This window comes from Podarcis erhardii (assembly GCF_964252035.2).
Source record: "Podarcis erhardii genome assembly, chromosome: 6".
Lineage (NCBI taxonomy): Eukaryota > Metazoa > Chordata > Lepidosauria > Squamata > Lacertidae > Podarcis > Podarcis erhardii.
The window spans coordinates 74,367,381-74,390,387 of NC_138510.1; the positions used below are offsets into that span (position 1 = coordinate 74,367,381).

The window sequence follows — 23,007 nt, forward strand, 5'->3', positions numbered from 1 at the left end:
TGGGCTAACAAAACACGGGCTGCAGTAGTGGCACACATAAATAACCTTTTTTGACACCTGGGAATTTCTGTCTGAATTATCCCAAACCAAAAGGACTCTGGTTGTTGTTTTTTTAAAGTACTTTTAAACATCCCCCCCCCAATTCATCATGGATTATTGTGGCCACATGCTTTTCTGAATACTCACCATCCTCTAGGTAGATCAGCATTTCCCAAACTTGGGTTTCCCGCTGTTTTTGGACTACAACTCCCATCATCCCTAGTTAGCAGGACCAGTGATCAGGGATGACGGGAACTGCAGTCCAAAAACAGCTGGTTAGACCCGAGTTTGAAAAACACTGATCTAGATGGTATTGGCCTCTAAGCCCCATCAGCCCCGGACATCCAACATGACCAAGGGTCAGAGATTATAGTTGTACAGGATGCTTCACTAGATGGGCCATTCCCCAAATCCAACAGGCTCTTCTTAGGTTCTTAAGGCTGCCATAACACATTTTAAAGTAAAGCAATACACCCATTGCCATCTAAATAGGCCCCATCTCCTGTAAGACCATTAAGTCTGGAGTCTGAAATTCCCCAATTGTACCAGTGAGCCAGGAGACCTGGGTTCAGATCCTGACTCAGCTATAAAAAGCTTGTTGGGTGTCTGTCAGTCTGACCCAGGGGTCAGCAAACTTTTTCAGCAGGGGGCCAGTCCACTGTCCCTCAGACCTTGTGGGGGACCGGACTATATTTTTTGGCGGGGGTGGGGGGAATGAACGAATTCCTATGCCCCACAAATAACCCAGAGATGCATTTTAAATAAAAGGACACATTCTACTCATGTAAAAACACGCTGATTCCCGGACCGTCCGTGGGCCAGATTTAGAAGGCGATTGGGCCGTATCTGGCCCCCAGGCCTTTGTTTACCTACTCATGGTCTGACCTAACCTACCTCACAGGGTTATTCTGATGGGGAAGCAAGGGGAAAGGGCAGAAGCCATCCAGAGCTCCTTAGAGGAAGTGTGGGGGTGGAGTGGGGAATGAAAAAATTTAACGCTAGCAAAATAAATAATCATTCCATTTCTGTCATGATCATATGATAACATCAGCAAGCAGGGGGTGGTTTCTTTGTTGCCCAGTCTTTCGCTCCGCTCTTCTGTTCCTCCCCTTCCCCATCCCGTCTCGCGCGTTTCAAATCAATCAGGTGAAATCCACCTTGTTCTCCCGTGCCCTGAATCATGATAGCTCAGCACACTCGATAGGTAATTTAATCACCGCTGGCGTGAATGAACACAAGCTCAAATTAGCTCCTGAAAGGGTTAGTCTTTCTGAGATAGCTCTGCTTTTCCACTCTTGTGTGGCCACAGAGCTTCACCAACTGGCTAGCTGGAGGGGCCATAAAAAATTCAGTGAGAGACATAAAGGTGTACACAGCTGTTGTCTCCTCTTACCTTTTCCTTCAGTTACTCTGGCAGACAAAAGGTATGGAACCCGCTTCATGAATAATGAGTCACATAATATAGGCGATGCATTTTTAATGCAACCAAGTAATAACATTAAGGAAGATATTTGCAATCTTCAAATTTCACACTGTAACAGCCTCAATAATTTGTTCTGATTCCTACCTGCTTAGATTATTACGATATTTCCCACCCCAGCACCGTTTTTCACTGCCAAAAGGTTATTTTTAAACAGCAGTTTTGCGTGTGACTTATTTTTGCCTGTCAGGGCGCAACAATACAGACTTCTGACATTCTTCCTGCTTAACTGCGGCTGATATTTCAAAGTAGTTCCGTTGTGATTGAGGTTTTAACATTGTTTTGTTGACTTGGTCTTATTGTGTTGTTTTGCTGGGGTCTCCTTTACGTTTGGTTTGTTTGGTATTTCCACATGAAAGGGCAATACATAAATTCTTTTAATAAACAATGAAAATAGAGATACTCACCTGCATTGCAAAGAGATGACCCAGTAAACTATGTCCAAAAGTGGCGGGAAAAGTGACCATGTGCCATAATTGCTTTGAAAGGTTACCACATGAATTCGATTTTTAAAATGTCTCACATCATGGGCTTTAATGTTGGGGGGCACAGAGAGAGTATTGAACTGAATCCACACTAGGCATTTGGTGTGGTTCAGGTTTTAATGCAAACCTACCTAATTCAAACTTTCCTAAACACTATATAGTATGTGCCCAAACACTGCTACTCTTTGACAGCTGCACTTCTCTGAAATTTTTGATGCAGTTTTCCAACCAAATAAAGTGTGTGTGTATGTGATAGGGGAAAGTATGTATTGATATGCATATATTCATGAAAATGATATATAAAATGCATTATATTTGGGGAAATTGCTTGCAAAAAGACTGTGTCTTATCAGGCAGAGTTGTATAAAAATGTGTTTATTCAGATAAATGTGTATTTAAATGCTGGTGAAATTTATATCAAAAGGCAGACTTGTGCAGATTGCTGGAGAACTGAACTTGAGACTGCAAAAATGAGAAATGGAAAATTGACAGATTTGTCCATCCTAAATCCATAAACTTTTCCTTTAGGAGTGTGGCACATTCTGACAAACCATGTAGCCAGAGCTTGCAGACAGCTGGAGGTTGTCATGTAGAGAAGGACCTTTATTTAAACAATTTTTTTTATCAGTAACAGTGTGAACACCAGTTTTCATCCCAAGCCCTTACAGAACAAGGCAGCTGTAGTTCTCAAAAGGAGAACCATGTCATTTAGCGCCTTGGGACAACACAACTGGAAGTGCAGAATTAGATCAAGAAATGAGCAGGTGGTTTGAATAGGACAGACATAGGCAAACTCAGCCCTCCAGCTGTTTTGGGACTACAATTCCCATCATCCCTGACCACTGGTCCTGTTAGCTAGGGATGATAGGAGTTGTAGTCCCGAAACAGCTGGAGGGCCGAATTTGCCTATGCCTGGAATAGGATTTTGTTGCATTTTCCTTTATGTTGAGTTGACTATCCGTACTGCCCTCCAAATGCAGAAAACCTGTGCTGGTTTTGTGGATATCCTGAGTGTAGAGCTCCAAGACCTGGGGGCAGGAGTTATGTGTGTTCAAAGCCCCATATTTAGAGGAATCTTATGAAAGTGTCCTGTTTCAGAATGCCTAGGGAGGTGATGGGATTGAATATTTCACATCAGAAAAACTTATTCGAACTAACCTGTCATGGGGGACTAGAGGGCAGGCAAGACTTAGATCCCTGACAGGCTAGCTTTCCACAAGCGGGGCACATTGAAATATTCCATCTGCCACAGAACTCCCAGGCATTATTTTTTTTTACAAAACTGTATAACTTTATTATTACAGAACCAGAAGCTTTCTTTTTCTCTCATGTGCCTTGTCTTTTGGATTGTAAGTCTGAAGGCAGGAACTGTCTTGATACTGCTCTCTGTCTGCTGGTCTACTTAGCACCTGATGTTGCGCAGTCCCTGGTTATTACTTCACACAAGATCTCCTGGCTAGCCCAGGTTAACAGAACCCCATTTCAGCACTCCGAGCCTGATACTTTGGCAACCTATCACAGGGTTTCGCAAACTTGGGTCTCTAGCTGTTTTTGGACTACAACTCCCATCATCCCTAGCTAGCAGAACCAGTGGTCAAGGATGATAGGAATTGTAGTCCAAAAACAGCTAAAGACCCAAGTTTGGGAAGCCCAGATCTATTATAAAAATGAACCGTGTCTTGAACGAGCAAGGTTGGACTGTTCAGACTCTCCTAGTTAAATGGATTTATTACACTAAATTCAGAACTGCTAATTATTCATCATGATTTAAAACAAAACAAAGAAACGCCTGGAGGTTCTGCTAGGAATGAGATGAGCTAGGCCGCAGGTGGGCAACCAGATATTATTGGACTGCAGTTCCCATCTGTCCCGCTCATCAGCGCCAATGGCCAGGGATGATGGGCATTATATTCCAGCGAAATCTGGGGACCACAGTTCTGCATCCCTGAACTTGGCCGTCTCCTCTTAGGTGTGACCAGTGATCATCCCCAGTCCTAAACAACTCAGCATTCATTTCTCTGAGCTTTCCACATGCTAAGCCAAAGAAAGTCAAAACTGTGGGTGTAAATCCAGCCCTTCTCTGAACCCTGTGCTTCTTTAGGTCTCTTTTCTCGTTCTCAAAAAATGTGTCACATCCTGGTAATATGCTGAAATAGCTGCCTTCGCATGCTCTCTAAGCCTGTATAATTGCCACGTAGGTTACATGCGCACAGCTTGCGGAGGAGATCAAAAGACTGCAACCCTACACCAATTTACCAGAGAGTAAGCCCCTACTGAAGCCAACAGGACTTGCTTCTGAATAGGCGTGTATCAGGTTGCACCCTAGAAAAAGAATTTGCTTATCTATGATCCTGCTCGGTTGAGACCGCTCTGGCTGATTTTTTGTTTTGTTTTTGTATCATGTGCAATATAAACTCCTGTCCAGGCAGTGACTGCATTGTCAAGGAGAAGGGCACCGCTGTGGGGGAATCAGATTATTTTGCAGTGCAGCTGTCCATACCTTTGTACTGTTTGGCACTATACTGGTATATATATATATATGGTGCACAGGCTGATAGGACTCCAACTCTGGCACTGATTTGACATGAATATGCCTGTCAAAGTGTGGCCTTAAAGTGACACCTTTTTGGCTGATTTGCGCTTCGTCTGTTTTCCTCCCAGCTTCAGTGTTCTGTCTTGTTTTTTGTCTGATCATACAGCAAGCTTTGTTAACTGATCTGCTGTAATTCCTACACCGATGGGGGAAATAAGTCCATTGATTTGTGGACCCGATTTCCAAGTAAATTCATCTAGAATCTCACCTCTGGTTTGGTTAATACGTCCTGTTGAAATAAATACTGCTTCTGAGGATCCTCGGGACTTTATTAATTTAAAACATTATTCCAATAAATATGCATCAATGAACATAAGACACACTGTAAAGTCTAAATAAAGGCATTTACAATCCTATCTATAAAGTAAAAACAGATTCTTCCCCCACCCCTGCCCACAATGAGGTATGCACAGGATTAGTTAAGGCAAATTCATACTATAACAAACTGATACTAATTTATGGGTCCTTCCAGGCATGAGACCATCTGAGAGCATATAACCTAAATATTCAGTCCAGAGTAACAGGAGCTCCTCAGCTATTTCTCACCTACTGGTTATCTAATCACAGAATGCCAATGACATTTAAAAGCAAAAATCTGTCCTCATCCCTTATTTCTGCCCTCTTCAACTCAAGGGCAAACTTCAACAATTTTTAATAATAAGGCTCTTTCTTATTGGCTCTTCCCAACAGGTGCAAAGGAAAAGCCATACATGCACCACACAAAAATCAGGACATAAAGTAGGTAGACTGAAATTCTTGGATAGGAGCATTGTGTTGTCCTAAAAGTTGCAAATCCCTGGCATGAAGGGAGCTACTGGAGATTAACACCTGGCCTAAAAATTAGAGATGACATCTTGGTGAAACACATGTGAGGAGCATGTGGGGAATGCTGGACTCTGCACAACATCTAAATGCTGCCCTCCAACTTATTCAGGCATTCTCAACCAGGACTAGGCAAGGTTGGCTGAAGTAGCCAAGGGGCTCTTTCCCTCAGCTGGAAAAATGTATTGGGCCACAATGCAATACTCCTAAATTTGGAGCCTAGGACCAGTTAGCTAGGAGCAATCCTAGGAAGCTGCCTAATAGGAGCTCAATAAACTCTGGAAAAGGCGGGGCCTTGAGGTCCCAGGTCCAATCGATGAAAACCAGTCACAAGTTTTTAAACGGTAGAAAATCAAATACAGTCACTCTCTCTCTCCTTTGTCAAGCTGCTCAGTGTGTTGACCATGTAAACTCAGGTAGTTTAGATTTCCCAGATAAAAAGTAACTTTCAGGAAATCAAGGGTTAGCTGGGAAATTCATTTTTTAAAGGACTTTCTGGTTCATAGGCACCAGTAGCTTATGTATACAAAGACTTTGGGGGCTTTAAGGCGGTGGGGTGTGCATGTTATTTTTCCAGTGTTTAATTTTAAAGGAAGAGACACAGGGTGGGGAAAAAGACTTCACCCCACCTTCCTTCAGCCTTGGCGTTCCATTTTCATTCCAAGACCTTTCGGTGAAGTTCTACAAAATGCTGGCCAGTCTGCTCTGGCTTCCTGTTTAGTGAGAACATGGCAGGAAGTGGCCAGACAAGAGAGGCAGGGGCAGGAAGAGGGCAGCCCACCAAGGGAGGAGGAAAAGTCTGTTGACATAGTGTTTTGGGGGTTCCCTGGGTTCCCTCCCCCTCCCCGCCCGGATTCTGCATGGCTCTCATTTCAGACCATGTTGCGTCTCTCGGTGCCTCCGCAAATCCACTTTTCTCTGGAAGCCTTTGCCACACAGATCGCAGCCAAAGGGCTTGAAGCCCGTGTGCTTCCGACTATGGGTGATGAGATTGGAACTCTGGCTGAAGGCTTTGCCGCACACCTGGCACTTGTGGGGCTTCTCACCTGTGGATTACAAAAGGATGGGCACAAAGTTACAACAACGTAGCACCTTTAACAAACCAGCTTGAAAAGTCCAATAGAAAATGCAGAATTGGACAAAATGACAGGAAGGATTCGAAACCTGTGGGACCAGAGATTTACAGAAGATTGGAAGAAGTACCGTATTTTTCGCTCTATAAGACACACCAGACCACAAGACGCACCTAGTTTTTGGAGAAGGAAAACAAGAAAAAAAAATATTCTGAATCTCAGAAGCCAGAACAGCAAGAGGGATCGCTGTGCTGTGAAAGCAGCAATCCCTCTTGCTGTTCTGGCTTCTGTGATAGCCACGCAGCCTGCATTCGCTCCATAAGACACACACACATTTCCCCTTACTTTTTAGGAGGGGAAAAGTGAGTCTTACAGAGCAAAAAATACGGTATATGAATTATTTGAAGAGCAACTGTAATCAACAAATTACTCTAGTAGGACTACAAGGAGTTTTGTAAGGAAAAATATACAAAGTGTTACAAAGTAGAAAAAGATAGAGATATTGGTTATGAGTTTGAAATGTAATAGGGAAGATAAAAAATGCATACTGAGAGATTAGATTGGAAAATTTTCAGACAGGATTGATGGAAGTCAAAAATTTGAATAAGATGCAAAAGTATGTTTAATAACTGTTGAAAATGATATGTTTAAAAAACTAATAAAAATTATATATATAAAGAAAATGGCACCCCCAGATATCCAATACGGGCAGGTGACTCGGAATAAATACTAAGGACAGCATAGGACTGCCATATGTCTGGACATTCCCGGGATTTCAAAAGGCAGACATCTGGAGGTCAATTTCCAAAAGGCAGCGCTTTGTCCTGGATCTTAGGCAAGTCAATTGGAGAATTGTGTTTTTGTAAAGAAACAAAAAATAAACAAACCTTCAACTCAACAGCTTTGGGGTTTGTCTTAAAAAAGCTGAACAATTTTCAGGGTGCCCTGGTTTTTACTTTTTGAAATATGGCAACCCTAGGATAGCATCTTTAAGATCCTTGTCAAGTTTTGTGCTAATTTTAATCGCCCTAGTTTTGGACAAGTACCAGCCACTCTCTGACAAGGCACAACTGGAAGGAGGAGACAAGGGAGCCCTCACATTACCCTTTAACTCAGAGCTTGGCAATGATGTCAGGTTTGAGAGGGTGCAGCCCCTAAACAGCCAGCTCAATGGGGATCTCAGCTCTCAGACTTAGAAAGCTATCCTTTTCTTCCCTAAAGCATCCTTGGCAAACTACTGATCAGAGTTCCCTTGAAAACCTTTGCAGGAGAAGATTCCCACCCTCTTCCCCTAAGCAGCTCATTCTTCATTGCTCACCTCTTCAGATGAAAAGAGCATTTCAATAGCAGTTGGATTGTTCGTTTCTATTTCCAATTGCACAAATGATTTCCTCTCCCAAACATGCACACAGATAGCGGCCCTCATTGCTCACTAAGCCAGTGTGCCTGTTTGGAAAGTGGAAGAACCTGATTTTAAAATCCGGGCGCTGCCCTCGTCCTAACCACAGAAGGCCTTTTTCTTTCACTGCCTCCTTCCCTGTCTCTGAAATGTTAATGGTCATGCTTCCTGGGGAAATAATTGTGCAGCCATTTGTTCTTACACGTTGCGAGGTTTTGCTGAGGGGCATCTTGTTTTCCATCAACACGCGCTCAAAGTAAGTGGCATTATGCTGAGAGTAGACTAGCGCACTTTGAGACTGTGACAAGCAATTGGTTTCTAAAAACCAATAAAAGCTCACAAAAATGGGGCAGGACATGGGTGGAGAATGGAGTTAGCAATGCGGAGATGGACAATATCAGTGATGCTCTTACAATCAGATTGCACATGAAAACTCTCAACAGCAGTGACCATGAATTGCATTTTCCAAGGTGTAATATGCAGCGTTTTTTCACACCAGCCATACAGAATGACATAAAACCTTGAACCAAAAGGCTGTCTCAGAACTGGGTGAATGGACATTAAAATGGCAATTTAAGCAAGTGCGAAGTCATGCAGAAATCCTTATTTCATTGGGATTTAAGCTGGCACTGACTGAAAAGAGATCTTGCATTTGTGGTGGTTGGCCGAATGAAAATGTTGATCCAGTGTGGTACTGCTGTGAAAAAGGCAGATTCCATGTTGGGAATCATTAGGATATGATGGAACCACCTACACAATGCCTTTACACAAAACTATGGTGCAACCACTCTTATAATACAGTGTACAGCTGATATTTTAGAGCTGGAAAAGAGCAGCCAAAATATCAGGGGGCTGGAGCAACTTCCCTAGGAGAAACAGGTTTGGGGTTTTTTAGCTTAGAAAAATTGTGAGTGACAGGGAGAATGGTGGACAGAGAGACCATTTTCTCCCTCTCTCAAAAGTACCAGAATAGGGATTATCTGATGAAGCTAAATTGTTAAATAGTAGAGTTTGCTACCACAAGATGTAGTGCTGGACCAACGTGGACAGTCTTAAAAAGGAATTAAGCGTATTCATGGTGAATAAGGCTCTCAATGGCCATTAGCCATAATGGTTTTGCATCACATCCAATAACTGAGGCAACATGCCTCTGAATATCAGTTGCCAAACAGCAAATGGCAGGAGAGGCCTATTGCCCTCGCATCCTGCTTGTGGGCCTTCCATAGTCATCTGGTTGGCCATTGTAGGAAACAGGTGTCGGACTCTATAGATCTCTGCAAAGCTCTCCTCCTGTTTTTTATTCGCATGGGAAATAATATCTTTGTAATTTACTCCCGCTTCAGCCGATACAGAAGGCTGCTGGGTCAGAAGACATACCCCCTGAGAAAAGCTCCATTTAAATCTGCAGCGTGTTCTGTTTGTCTTTCTCCTAACAGTTTTCCTCAGCTATTCAATCTGCATTTTTGTTTTGTTTCCATGTTCCCCAGAAACTCAAGATCATGGTGCCTTGCCTACCACTGAAAATAGCCCTCAAGCAGTTTGAATGGAAAAACTCAATAATACACAAGAGAGCTCCAGAGCAAGTATCAAGACTGACTGTTCGGATCTGCATCCTCCAACTTTCTGGCTGGGCCTACCATTAGGCAGAACAAAATGCGCTCATCAGGCAGCAAATTCTGGGGCGCAGGGATGGGTAGCGACGTCAACTGAATTCTATACACATGCAATGGGGAGGGCGCCATCTTGTTTCTTGCCTCAGGAGTGTGGGTAGAAATAACAATACAAAGGGAAAATTGACATTCATTGCTCCAGTGCTTTCCCCCCTACCCCCGGGGTACACATACCCCTAAACATTTTGTGAATCTAAGTTTGGCCTCATTGAGGGGCAGTATTTCAATATGAGTAGGAAAATGAGAGAACCCCTAAACATTTTTTTAGGGCGGGGAGCACTGCATTGCTCTGTCCAGCGGCTCTTTCCGCCCCTGGCATGTGGCCCTCAGAATGCTGCCTAGAAAGGAATGTGGCTCTCACATAGAAAAACATTTGCCACCTCCTCTGCTTTAAAGGAAGAACTGAAGAGGGCTTGCGTGTCTGTCTTTCTAAAACTACTTGTACCTTGGAGAGACAAAAAATAAATCTGTCAGCTAGTCCACCCTGCTTTCCCGGCATTACTGTGGAGGAAACCAGCGGATAAAAAGAAGTTTAGAGCGTTAAAATTGAGATGTGGAAATATGGAAATAACAACGAGAGGCAGGATTGAGATTTGGAGATATGCTTCAAGGTCCAGACTATGGGAAGTCCCAAAAATTAATAATTATAATTTGGAAGATAATTTGATCTTTTTTATTATAGTTTTTTATTTTTATTGGTAGCAATTCTCACCTGTATGGATGAAAGTGTGCTTCTTCATGTCGGATTTCTGGTGAAATCTCTTCCCACAGTACTGGCATGGATAAGGCCGAGTGTCTGAGTGGATGAGAAGATGGGTAGACAACGTGGAGGACCTCTTGAAGCTCTTACCACAGATCTTACAATCAAAGCTGCGCTCCTGCGAAGAGAAAGCAGGACCTTCATGCAGATGCACTATCTTCTTCATTTAATGCGTTTAGAATATCTGTTCATTGCTAACCACTTACATAGAAGCAGCTTTAAAAAAGAAAAAAATCTGATAATTGATTTGGTTTAAGAAGATTGACGTACCGCTTAAAGGCACTTACATAAAATAATATAAAATATTCACAAGGAAAAGCACGTTGGAATAATACAATTATATCAAAATATAGATTAAAACACGAAGTTCTGAAAGCAGATATCCATTAATTTAAAAATACATATATGGGTATTCTTGCCTAAACAAAACTCAGAATTATTCAAAATAATTCAGATATACGGTGGCCATTTGCCTTGTCACAAAATATAGATCCCATAGTGACTGCATTGGATAAGGGGGAGTAGGGATCCCTGAAGTTGCCTCCTCCTTCAAACCTGGGACTTTACTTATATTTCATTATATTGAAATGTTCTGTTTTATCAAGTAATTTTTCCCCAAACCACTCTGGAGATACTGAGAATTGAACCAGGAAACATCCACATTTGATGCTTGTGCTCCACAGGTTTTACATGCGTATTACAGAAAGAGTTACATTTTGTGATGAAAAGCCTTTAGTGTTCATCCTTCCAGCTCCAATTTTAAAAAGCACCTAGAGTTCTCAGGTAGGTGTCTTTTTGTCACCAGAGTCAAGAAAATCTATGTACAGTGGTACCTCGGGTTAAGTACTTAATTCGTTTCGGAGGTCCGTTCTTAACCTGAAACTGTTCTTAACCTGAAGCACCACTTTAGCTAATAGGGCCTTCCGCTGCTGCCGTGCTGCTGGAGCACAATTTCTGTTCTCATCCTGAAGCAAAGTTCTTAACCTGAAGCACTATTTCTGGGTTCGCGGAGTCTGTAACCTGAAGCGTATGTAACCTGAGGTACCACTGTACATTTCTTTCCCACTCGATCCGCACCATACATTTAAAGTGCACCCAGCACACATGACGACCCTCAAGAATCCAGGGAACTGTAGTTCCCCCCTCCCAGGGTCAGAATTCCCAGAACTTTTGACAAAATACAGTTTCCAGGATTCTTTAGCAGAAGTCATGCCCTTTAAATGTGTGTTGGATATGCTTTAAACTTATGGCATATATCTGCTGTCCCCCCCCCCCGCCGCCGCCGCCGCCGCCCCCAGCACTTCAACAGTGTTGAAGAAAGGGAGAAGCTTTTGAAGGGTGCATAATTTGGGTTTGGGGACAAGAACTCTTTTTTTAAAAAAAACTTTTATTTTGCTTTAAACAAATATAGATAAATATAAAGAACTAAAATTACAAAAGAAAAATCCTTAATAATAATAATAGGAAAAGCAAAAAAAAACTACAAAAAATATCAAAGTCCAGTGGTACCTCAGGTTAAGTACTTAATTCGTTCCGGAGGTCCGTACTTAAGCTGAAACTGTTCTTAACCTGAAGCACCACTTTAGCTAATGGGGCCTCCTGCTGTTGCCGTGCCGCCGGAGCCTGATTTCTGTTCTCATCCTGAAGCAAAGTTCTTAACCTGAAGCACTATTTCTGGGCTAGCGGAGTCTGTAACCTGAAGCGTATGTAACCTGAAGCGTATGTACCCTGAAGCGTATGTAACCCAAGGTACCACTGTGCATGGCATAGAGCATAAGCCATTATGGCAAAGAAAAAAGAAAAAGGAAAGGAGGAGGGGGAGGAGGAGGGAAAAGGGGGGGGAGAGAGGAAAATGAGCCAAAACACAAGAAGGCTCGTCTATTGTACGCTTCCATCAAGGTCACAACACATCATTATTCTAACTCTTTTATTCGTACTCTAATGCATGGCAGGAGTGGGGAAGGAAGAGAGATTTACTTAGATTTATTGCAGTGGTAGTAACGCTTCTCCAAATCTAGATCGCAAGACCCTCAAACTTCACTTTTGTTTTCCAGGATCTCTAATAGTTTTAAGAAGGGAAATTTGCGCTGGCACAAAACCCCACACATACACTAAGTGGAAGAATAGAAGCATGACCCCCACCCCACTTGCTATTCCCCCTCCCCCTCTTTTCTTCCTAATATTTTAAACCAATTCATGAGCCAAGAACTTATACATTGACCACTAATAATGAACCACGTGTTGTACATATTACCCCACATTTATTATGCTATTTTCGTCATAGACAAATGGCATGAGCAAACTTGGTATACTTATTTGTATAACATTATTCTTGTTTTTAAAACCCAATAAAAAGTTATTTTTTTAATAAAAAAAAAAACCCGGCAAATTTGATTGAAGTTGTGTGTGTGTGTGTGTGTGTGTGTGTACGCGTGCATATGGGTTTGTTGTGCATGGCGGGGAAGGTTGCAACAAAAACATATGAAATATCACTGCTTCGTCTTTTTGGTGAGCACCTTTCAGGTTGGTTGTAGGATGGTAATCAGGATTAATCCCCACCAGCCCTGCATGATAACCCACACACCTTTCCCTGGCAAGGAGACTGCTAGTCCCATGAATCTGTCACTCTGGGCTCATTTATATTGTCATTTAATGTAAATCAGGGTTTCCCAAACTTGAGTCTCCAGCTGTTTTTGAACTACAACACCTATCATCCCTAGCCAGCAGAACCAATGATCAAGGATGGTCTGAAATGTAGTCCAAAATGTAATCCAAAAACAAGTTTGGGAAACTCTGATGTACTGTAGATAGTGAGTTTTACTGTACAGTGGTACCTTAGTTTCAGAACATCTTAGTTTATGAACAACAATTAAGAACGCTGCAAAACCCAGAAGTAGGTGTTTGGGTCTGTGAACTTTGCCTTGGAATAAGAACATGTTTCGCTTCCTGTTGAGTGTGTTCCATTTGTAAATTGAGTCCCGCCCGCTGCTATGAGAAAGCACGCCTTGGTTTAAGAACGCTTTGGTTTAAGAACGGACTTTGAGAACGCATTAAGTTCGTAGACCAAGGAACCACTGTACATTCATTAATTCTTCATTGTCTATATGACATTCTCCTCCAATCACACTTGCCTCTCCACACTTTCCCCTCCCTCAATCCAGATTTCCTCGCACCCTCTCTGTTTCAGAGTATCCCCGGTATGAGTAAATCTGGACCGAAGGAGGGGAAAGTGTGAGGAGGCAGTGCTTTGGAGGAGAACGTCAGAAAATTAACAGAGGTACAGAAAGCGGGCTCTTCGCATTAAGCCACCGTGTGGACGAACCCTCTCCAACCACTTGCCACCTTCCCTGGGGTCCTCACCTGTGAGTGCACGGCTTTATGCTGCTCCAGGCTAACTGCATGGCCAAATGTCTTGCCACACATTTCACAAGCGAAGGGCCTGGTGCCGCTGTGCGAACGACGAACGTGCACCTCCAGGCCATGGGGAGTGGAGAAGACCTGAGAAGCAGAGGGAAGACAAAGAGAATTATGGTTCAGGAAGGCCTGAAGCTCACAGCAGGTCCTGAACCTGAGATATCATAGCTGTTTAGGAGAGTGTTTCCCCCCACGGAGGTTCAGCCAATTAACATTACTAGGGATTGGTGCCATCAGGGTGGGGCACGTGCCAGTGGCCCAAGCCAGTGGAATGAGCAAGAAGAATCGCAGGCACAGCCCGGCTGGATGGCCACATGTTGAAACAAATGAGGTAATGCATGTTACCATCTAAAAAGAGGGGGACCTCATAAGACAATTAAGGCCAGAGCCTAATATTACCTAGTTGCAGTGGTGTAGCAAGGGTTGCGAGCGCCCGGGGCCACGTGGAGGGAAATGGATGAGGCACGCATGCACATTCAACTGCCTAATAGTGCCTGCGTCACCCAGGAGATCGCAGCCACAAAAATAATAAAAGAAGAGTCATTTCGTTGTCTGGAGAGGTCACTTCCTGGTTCACATGGAGAAGCCTTTTTCAACGGAGCTCAGCGACAAAAGCGCATAGCTGTTTTGAGGCAGCACTAGATGCTGAAATTTTACGCTCCTAACAATTTTGCATCCGGGCAAACCGCCCCAATGCTACACCACTACCAAGTTGTGCCAGTGTTACTGCAAGCTGAAATGCTGATTGACAAGTACGTGGTCTGCTGTAATAATTGATACTGTTTTGTCGATCAGTATATATATCTGATACTGCTTCATATGTAGTTTATGATTTTAGGGAGATATATATATAGTGTCATATGTGGCAGAGTTTTTTCATTGTCTAAACTGATTGATGATTTAGAAATGCTACAAACAGCTTAGAGTGTCTGTGACAAAAGCAAAGATTAGAAATGTCACAAAACAAGGACAATTGTGAAGTCCAGCCAGACCTGCAAAAAGCTATTAGTCAGTGATGGCTGTATACTATGTCTAGAATCAGAGATCCTAATATCAGTTGCTGGGGGACAAAAGTGAAAGGGATTTTGCCGTCATGTCCTGTTTTGGGGCTTCCGAGAGGCATTGGGTTGGCCACTGTAGGAAACAGGATGTTGGGCTCATGGGCAAGAATCTTCTTATGTTCATAAGAGCTATCTGAACAATTAATATGCCATGGCTCCACCTTCCCCATACAAGCTTCCTAGTCACACATCCTGAAATTAAGCAATAAAGAGGGACCTGTCTCTGCCTTGACCATCCTTGCCCAAGCCTTCGGACCTCACCACCCCTAAATAACCCCCACCCCGAAGCTGGCTGAGTGGAGTAGGGTGGAACAGAGGAATACCACCAAAGGGGGTCATAGAATATGGTCCATACCTTGCTGCATTTGACACACTTGTAGGAACCAGTGCTGATTAACAGGGGGCGACAGAGGAGCTCTGATTCCAATTTGATGCTACTTGCACTCTTCTCCTGTTGGAGTCCAGGTGGGCCTTCCACGTAGATCCCAGAGGCTGCTGCTGGCCGCTCAAAGAGTCCAGAGGAGCCAAAGTCACCATAGAGTCCCAGCGCTGAGCTGCGCTCCGATCCATAGAGAGCAGGCTCAGATCCCCTCTCGCAGAAGAGACCAAGGGATGAGCTACGTTCCAGACCTGGGCAGGGCCTGTAGCTCTGGACCAAATGTCTCAGCTCAGAATTCCCAAGGCTACTCCAGGCATAGGGCTTCAAGGGCACCGAGAAGGGGGGAGCTTCGTCCAAGGAGGGGCAGATGGAGCGCTCAGAGGCTGTCAAGACACAAATTGAGCGGAGGCGGTTAAACGGGGTTCACGCAGAACACGCACTCGACCTCTTTGTTGTGTTAGCTCTTTAGTATATAGGGTGCTTCCAGGCTTATCTTACAAATAGGTTGTGCGGATCCTGTTTCCCTTTGTTCATGATCAACATTAGTGTCTACATACTCCATTTTCTCCAGTCATGCTATTGACTGCTATGCCACCACCTGACATCTACACCATGGGGTGGAGCTTGATGGAATGTGTCTGGCCTGAGTTTCTTTGTCCCGTATAATAATAATAATAATAATAATAATAATAATAATAATAGTAGTAGTAGTAGTAATAGTAATAGTAATAGTAATAGTAATAGTAATAGTAATAGTAATATATGCTGCCCATCTGACTGGGTTACGCCTGCTACTCTGGGAAGCTTCTAACAAATTAATATGCAGTAAGACATCAAACATTAAAAAACTTCCCTATACAGGGCTGCCTTCAGATGTCTTCTAAAAGTCAGGTAATTATTTATTTCCTTGACATCTAATGGGAGGGTGTTCTATAGGGCAGGTGCAACTACCAAGAAGGCTCTCTTGTCTGGTTCAATCACTTCTCTTCCATATATCCTCCATATATATCACACATTTCCTCAGGGACTGCCTATTTCCATATGAACCTACCTGGACCCTGAGACCATCTTCTGAGGCCCTTCTTCATGTGCCTCCTCCTCAGAAGGTCCAGAGGGTGGCAGCATGAGAACGGGCCTCCTCTGCACTGGCCCCTGTCTGTGGAATGCTCTCCCCAGGTAAGTTTCCCAAGCGCCTTCATTATACACCTTTAGGTGCCAGGCAAAAACGTTCCTTTTTAACTAGGCCTTTGATTGATTTGATTGACATCCTATGTCCTTTTAAAATGTGGCTTTTTGGGGGGAGAGGTGTTATTGGGTTGTTGTTTTTATTTTTATTACGTATTTTGTGGTTAGTGCTAAGAAGCTTCCATACCAGCAGTGGCTGCAGAGGCACAATGGGTTGTTTTTACTCATCATATTTGCCGTGGAAGAGGGAAATCCAGATAAGACAAAGAAACATAAGGACAGGGTTGGCATTTTGTTGGTGGCATCCTTGTGTGAACAGTGTAAAAAAAACCACATGTGTGCATGAGTAGCACACATTTCGCACTGAATGCCTGCCTGGAAGCCCCCACAGTCACTAACAGACGCAGTTCATGTGTGAGAGAACTACTCCCTCTCTCTCATTCAGGTTGAAATAAGTTCAGATGTATTTGACCAAACAATAATACACTTCCTCTATCATTAGCCTAAAAGCTCTGTTGAAATTAAAATGCAACAGTAAGGAACCAAGCCCTCCAGAGATAATAGTATAGGCAATAACAAGAAGCTCTGCTAGTCAAACATTTCAACAACAGCTTCATAACAGTTGGCTCATTTTAAAAACTACCGGAGATTTTCACGAGTTTAGTGGCAGCGGTTGCAAGGACCAGCCAAACGTTTTACATCTTCATTTTGCTCCGTACAAAGCTACTTTCAAATTCGCACTCTGCGCCGTCCAGTTCATAAACATTTGAGATTAAAGGATAGTTCTCTTCTTCGCCCTGATTTCTGAGACAAAACTAGGGAACAGTGAAGCTAATTCTGTCATTCACGAGTCTCATCTCAAACCTGTTTCCTTGCAAAATCATTCTGGAGTGAATCATTTCCCCCGTTTTTCAGTTATATGAGTGATTAGCAGCACAGCACCACAGTTTTGGAAAAAGGAAAAAAAAAAAACATAACACAAGGCGCTGATCTCATTTTGGAGACAATCTAAGAATTTGCACAGTTGCAGATGCTTTCAACCACGTCAGATTTATTTTGGTAATTCTGCCCACCTTTATAAACCACCCTGCGCTGATAAAGATCACGGGGTGATTCACAATTCATCATAAAAACAAATGCAACAAATGTATGTAGTTCGCCAACTCAGAAAAATGAAGTAAAAGCCCAAGAATGTAAGCTCCTAGGAAGAGGGTGATGGCAAGCAGGTCAAACAACTACTATGGCACCACGCAAAACGCCTTGGTAGACAAGTACATCTTTGGCTGGCAATGAAAACTGCATGTTGAAGATGACTGATGCACTTCCAGTAAAGGGAAGTTCCACAAATAGGGTGCTGCCACAGAGAATCATAGAATCTTAGAGTTGGAAGGGACCCAATGGTCATCTAGTCCAACCCCCTGCAATGCAGGAATCTCAGCTAAAAGGCCTTGTCCCATCAGCGGGACCATGAGAACGGCCTCCCCATGCAGATCCCAAGGTTCAGGGTTGGCAGATGAAGGGAGATATTTTAGATACAGTGGTACCTCAGGTTACATACACTTCAGGTTACAGACTCCGCTAACCCAGAAATAGTGCTTCAGGTTAAGAACTTTGCTTCAGGATGAGAACAGAAATCGGGCTCCGGCGGCACAGCAGCAGCTGGAGGCCCTATTAGCTAAAGTGGTGCTTCAAGTTGAGAACAGTTTCAGGTTAAGTACGGACCTCCGGAACGAATTAAGTACTTAACCCGAGGTACCACTGTACTGAAAGCCTCTGGGAGAAAAGGGGATGCAATTTCCCAAATCAATGGCAACATTTGAAAACGCCAAGCTAGATTATAAGGTCTCAGACAGTAAGAGAGAGAATACTTGCTCTTACAAAAATACCAGTAGTTATAGCTATATTAAAGCATGGTTTGCTTTTTAAAGATCTCCCTTATTTATGACCAGGTGACTCAAGGGGTCAAACTTTTCCTAGACCACAACATTTTAAGCTGTAGGTGTGGCAAGGGGGTTGCATGTTTTTTTCCCCTTGGTTTGCCGTGAGGTTGAAATCAGCAGGTTGAAAACTAGAATGTCACTGAGGAAGGCAAGGTGCGTCTTCTTCTTGGCATGCTAGTGTTCTACCTACGGGAAGCTTATTTGTAGGAGAAGGGTTCAAACATTCAGGCTCCCATCCCTTATGCATTTATCACCATTTACCAAATGGTCTCTGGGCAGCTAACAAATTACCTGGCAGGGAGACCCTCTGATCTCAGGTGGCCTTACTTCTGAGTAGATGAGCCTAGTATTGCACTGACAGCCTCCCACCTGCAGCATCAGCCAAGGAAGCTTTGATCACTTGGTGATGATTTGGGGGGGCCGCATATTTGGATGCCTCTATTTTGGTGCTGGAGGAGACACTTGAGAGTTCCATGGACTGCAAGAAGATCAAACCTCTCCATTCTGAAGGAAATCAGCCCTGAGTGCTCACTGGAAGGACAGATCATGAAGCTGAGGCTCCAATACTTTGGCCACCTCATGAGAAGAGAAGACTGCCTGGAAAAGACCCTGATGTTGGGAAAGATGGAGGGCACAAGGAGAAGGGGACGCCAGAGGATGAGATGGTTGGACAGTGTTCTCGAAGCTACCAGCATGAGTTTGACCAAACTGTGGGAGGCAGTGGAAGACAGGAGGGCCTGGCGTGCTCTGGTCCATGGGGTCACGAAGAGTCGGACATGACTAAACAACAACAATTTTGCTTCTAGCGTGACATCAAAGTCTCGCAAAAGTTCATTTGCATCATTTTAAATCGTAACCAGCCCAGTAATGGCATTGCCTGACTTACCCAGAGGTTCTTGCCCTGTGACTCCACAAGATCGTGTCTGCTGCATGATCAGTCTTAGCTAAATAAATGCATAGTGATTGTGGCACCAGATGCAGCTCTCTTATTGTGCTTCTGTCATAGATAGATTCTTTCTAAGCCTTGAATGCTTCTTCCCCTAGATCAGTGGTTTTCCACCAGTGTGCCGTGGCACTCTTGGGCGCCTTGAATGTCGGTCAGGGGTGCCACGGGCAACACTGGCCTCTGTCCCTCTTTCCTTCCCTCCCTTCCTCTGATGCCTTTTCACGTCTCTGCCTCCCAAAGGCTTGCACAGCAGTTTGTTGCAGCAGCCCTGGCTGCAATCTCCCCAGACAAATAGTGCCTCTAGGGCTGGCCAAGGGCTGATTCCTAGGCCCTTGTGGGGCAGTGGGAGGAGACACCTCTCTTTGGGGCAGGGGGGGCAGCTCAGAGACCAGGGGCAGCAGCAGCAGCAGCTGCCCAGAGAACTCCCAAGGAGAGGGGAGAGGAGGCTGAGGGAACACTCCACAAGGGAGGGTGTTTGAAAAAGACTGAGAGGCTGCCAGCTCTGCAGGCCAAGGGCGACACATCTGGGCTCCCAAGCCCCACAGGGGTGCCGCAGAAAGAATGGAGTTGGTCAAGGTAGCCGTGGACTCAGAAAGGTTGAAAACTTCTGCTCTAGGTAGTACACCGATTGCTGCTCTGAAAGCCATGTGGAATTGCAGGCTATTACCAGCGCCTGTTGGCTCATGCGGTGTTGCTAGTGAATGCCTGTCCTGTTCTTATCTACAAAAAAGCTTCTCCCGCAGCAAGAATTATGTACACACACATACACACATCCCACAGCATAACAGCAGTACCTCGGTTCCATAACTTGAATATGCAAGTATTGACTGGTTTGGGCAAAGTGTACATTGGGGTTATACTTGACTCCTGCCCTATACACACCCAAACACCCACACTCCAATACAGGTGATCAGTGCTTTTTAAAAATAAATAAATAAAAAGTGGAGGGAAGGTGCTGGTGCTCAGTATGAAGTTGTTACAGCAAATGCCCCACACTTTTAACATTTGGGGCGGTACTCCGTACCCTTGAGTACCCCTAGGGGAGCACTGCCTGAGGTGATTTTTTAACCTAACTTGCGCCACTTCGTGCCCTGTGTATTCCCTAGCAGTCAGACATATTTTTACATGGAAAGAAACCACACACAGTAAGAGATGTTTTTAACATCAATAAATCAGAGGGTCAGTTGTTCTGTAATGTTTCAAGCCCTGTCACGTTGCGACTTTATTTTATTGTTAACAGAGGAGTTTTACTGAAATGCCATTTTTGTTGGTTAGACCTTCCCAATTAAAATGTAAAGGAGGCTGGGAATATAATGCTACACGTCGAAATATTTGGTGCCTAACCATGACCCAAACTCTGAATTTGAATATCAAAAGGTATTCATTATTAATAAATAAAAATAGTGTTTGCGGGAGGGGGCATTGTTGTTGTTTTTTGTTTTGTTTTCTGTTTCATTTATTTGTGCTTTTATCCTGTATTTTTTATCTTGTCAACTGTCCTGAGATTTTCAGATGAAGGGCGGCGTATAAATTTAATAAATAATAAATAAATAATGAATATTTCATGCTAGCCTTACTTTGAGTAGTTAGGTTGATATTAATAAATGTGACCAGCTTAAGTTCAGTAATTTTAGTGGGTTTACTTTGCATAGGAAAAGGCAAACTACAGCCGAAAATATATATTTGTGCTGTTATGGCCTCTAAGGTGCGAACGCATTAAGGTTTTTGTTTCTGTTCATGCCTGCAATCTGTTTTGAGTTAAAGGGAAAATATGCATTGGGGGTTATTACCATAGCTGTCAACTTTTCCCTTTTTTAAAGGGGAATTCCCTTATTCCAAATAGGATTCCTCGCAATAAAAGGGAAAAGTTGACAGCTATGGTTATTACAGATTTCATACACTACTCCTATATTATTAACAGTAGTCCAGTTTCATAAGTTTTACATGAAATGCAGTCAAATCAAACATCATATGTTATCTGACTCCATTTCATGTAAAAAATAAAAATTAAAATGCTACATTTAAGAGATACATCTAATTGTGTTTTTAAATCCCCCAACACCTTGTAGTTCACATTATTAGCTAATTTTATCAAGGAGCATAATTAAAGCACATGCACACACGTAATAATCATAGGAAAAATACAAGATAAAATGTTGCAGTAGAATAATCAGTTTACAAGAAACCATCAATTAACTCCTGAATTCTTGCTTATCAGACTGATAATCCAATAACAACATCAACCAACGATTTAATAGAGAGGGGAATGAAGAGATGTGATTAAGTCCACTGAGAATAAAAATAATTGTAAAAATAAAAATGGCCGTAGCTTAATAATATTCTATCTGCACACACACACACCGGCAAGAAAAAGACAGGTTAAAAAAGCACTTTCTGCAAGTACAGAAAAAGGTACGGTAATAAAGCAATTATAGAGGCTTTTTTAAAGAAGAAGAAATTAAAACTTTAAGCAATGTATTTACAAGTGAACAGAGCAAAATAGAATCAAAAGGGAAAGGTGTATGAATTGATTGAGCCAGCAAGGTGTTTTTTTGGGGGGAGGGGGGTTTACAGGTTTATTACAGCCTCAGGTTTGTGCTCTGCTTTGACAAAAACAATTTTGCAGTAGTGATATTTTTCTCACACTCAGGCAGATCACCCACTGCGTCCCATTTTGATCATTTGAGCATGGGGTGTGTGTGTGTGTGTGTGTGTGTGTGTGTGTGTGTGTGTGTGTGAGAGAGAGAGAGAGAGAGAGAGAGAGAGAGAGAGAGAGAGAGAGATGGGGGCTAAGCCGTTAGTGCCATTAGGAGAGTATTTGGGGCACTGGGATGCTCTTCTTCAAATAAATCAGTACAATAAAAGCCAATCACTAGGCAGAAGGAGAAAGCCAGGCTTAAGTGTCAGATTTGGGGGTATGGTTAAAGGAGTTAATTATTAAATTGACATCTAATAATATAAATTGCATTACATTTCTACATCTACAGTAGGTACTGTTTGAGTATTTTGCCTGAAGAAACAACAGTGTCTTACATTACCTCCAATTTTAAGAAGGTTATCATATGTATCTTCCTTTTTGGTTGTAGTATTATTATTATTATTATTATTATTATTATTATTATTATTACATGTATTGCCCAGTCTTCTCCAGCAGGTCCCAGGGTGGGTTACAAGGATTTGAAATTCAGAATTAAAAAACAGGTCAAGCAAAAGTCCAACACCCACCTTGGTGAGATGTCACACACCCACCCATTCCCCCAAGATCTATTTTGTTGGGGAAAAAGCAGAAGGTGGCAACTTTACTATTCTCAGCATTCACCACAGTGTCACTTCATCAGTAGAAATGCTGTCAGCAATTTCCGTTTCTGAGCAAAACTGAAAACAAACATTACACAAAAAGTCCAAATGAACTGTTCTCTGTTGTGCTTTCTGTCAAATGAGCCAAAAGTTCAGCTTGCTTTGCCAGCGCCATAGGGACCCCCAGCAAGCTGACTAGAGATGCTGGATGCAAACCCATTTAGGATGCAGCTCAAACACTGGGAATCTCATCACCAGGAGTACACCAGAGATATATTCTATCTCTGATCATTAGCGAGCAACGCAGCAAGGCTAGCTGTTGACACTCTGATCTGGCAAGCAGTCAGTCTCTAAGAGAAATTATAAACTTTGTAATCTCCTAATTCAGTCCTATCACTGTAAGCTCGACTTTGGCCCCTTGCAACTACTTTTGATATTTTTGAGGCTGGCCTTCTTGCTTCCAG

The 23,007-nt window shown here is 43.1% G+C and overlaps 1 protein-coding gene across 2 annotated transcripts in view; it reads right to left on the bottom strand.

Moving 5' to 3' along the window:
- Positions 1-4,845: 4,845 nt before the first annotated feature.
- Positions 4,846-23,007, bottom strand: part of GFI1 (growth factor independent 1 transcriptional repressor) — a 40,365-nt gene continuing 22,203 nt past the window's right edge. For both annotated transcript variants that reach the window (XM_081866068.1, XM_081866069.1), the window contains exons 5-8: positions 15,152-15,558; positions 13,682-13,819; positions 10,274-10,439; positions 4,846-6,465 (exon numbers count right to left, since the gene is read on the bottom strand). In XM_081866068.1, the coding sequence (XP_081722194.1) occupies positions 6,287-6,465; positions 10,274-10,439; positions 13,682-13,819; positions 15,152-15,558 (890 nt within the window). In that variant the 3' untranslated portion in view covers positions 4,846-6,286. The remainder of the gene's footprint in view (positions 6,466-10,273; positions 10,440-13,681; positions 13,820-15,151; positions 15,559-23,007) is intronic.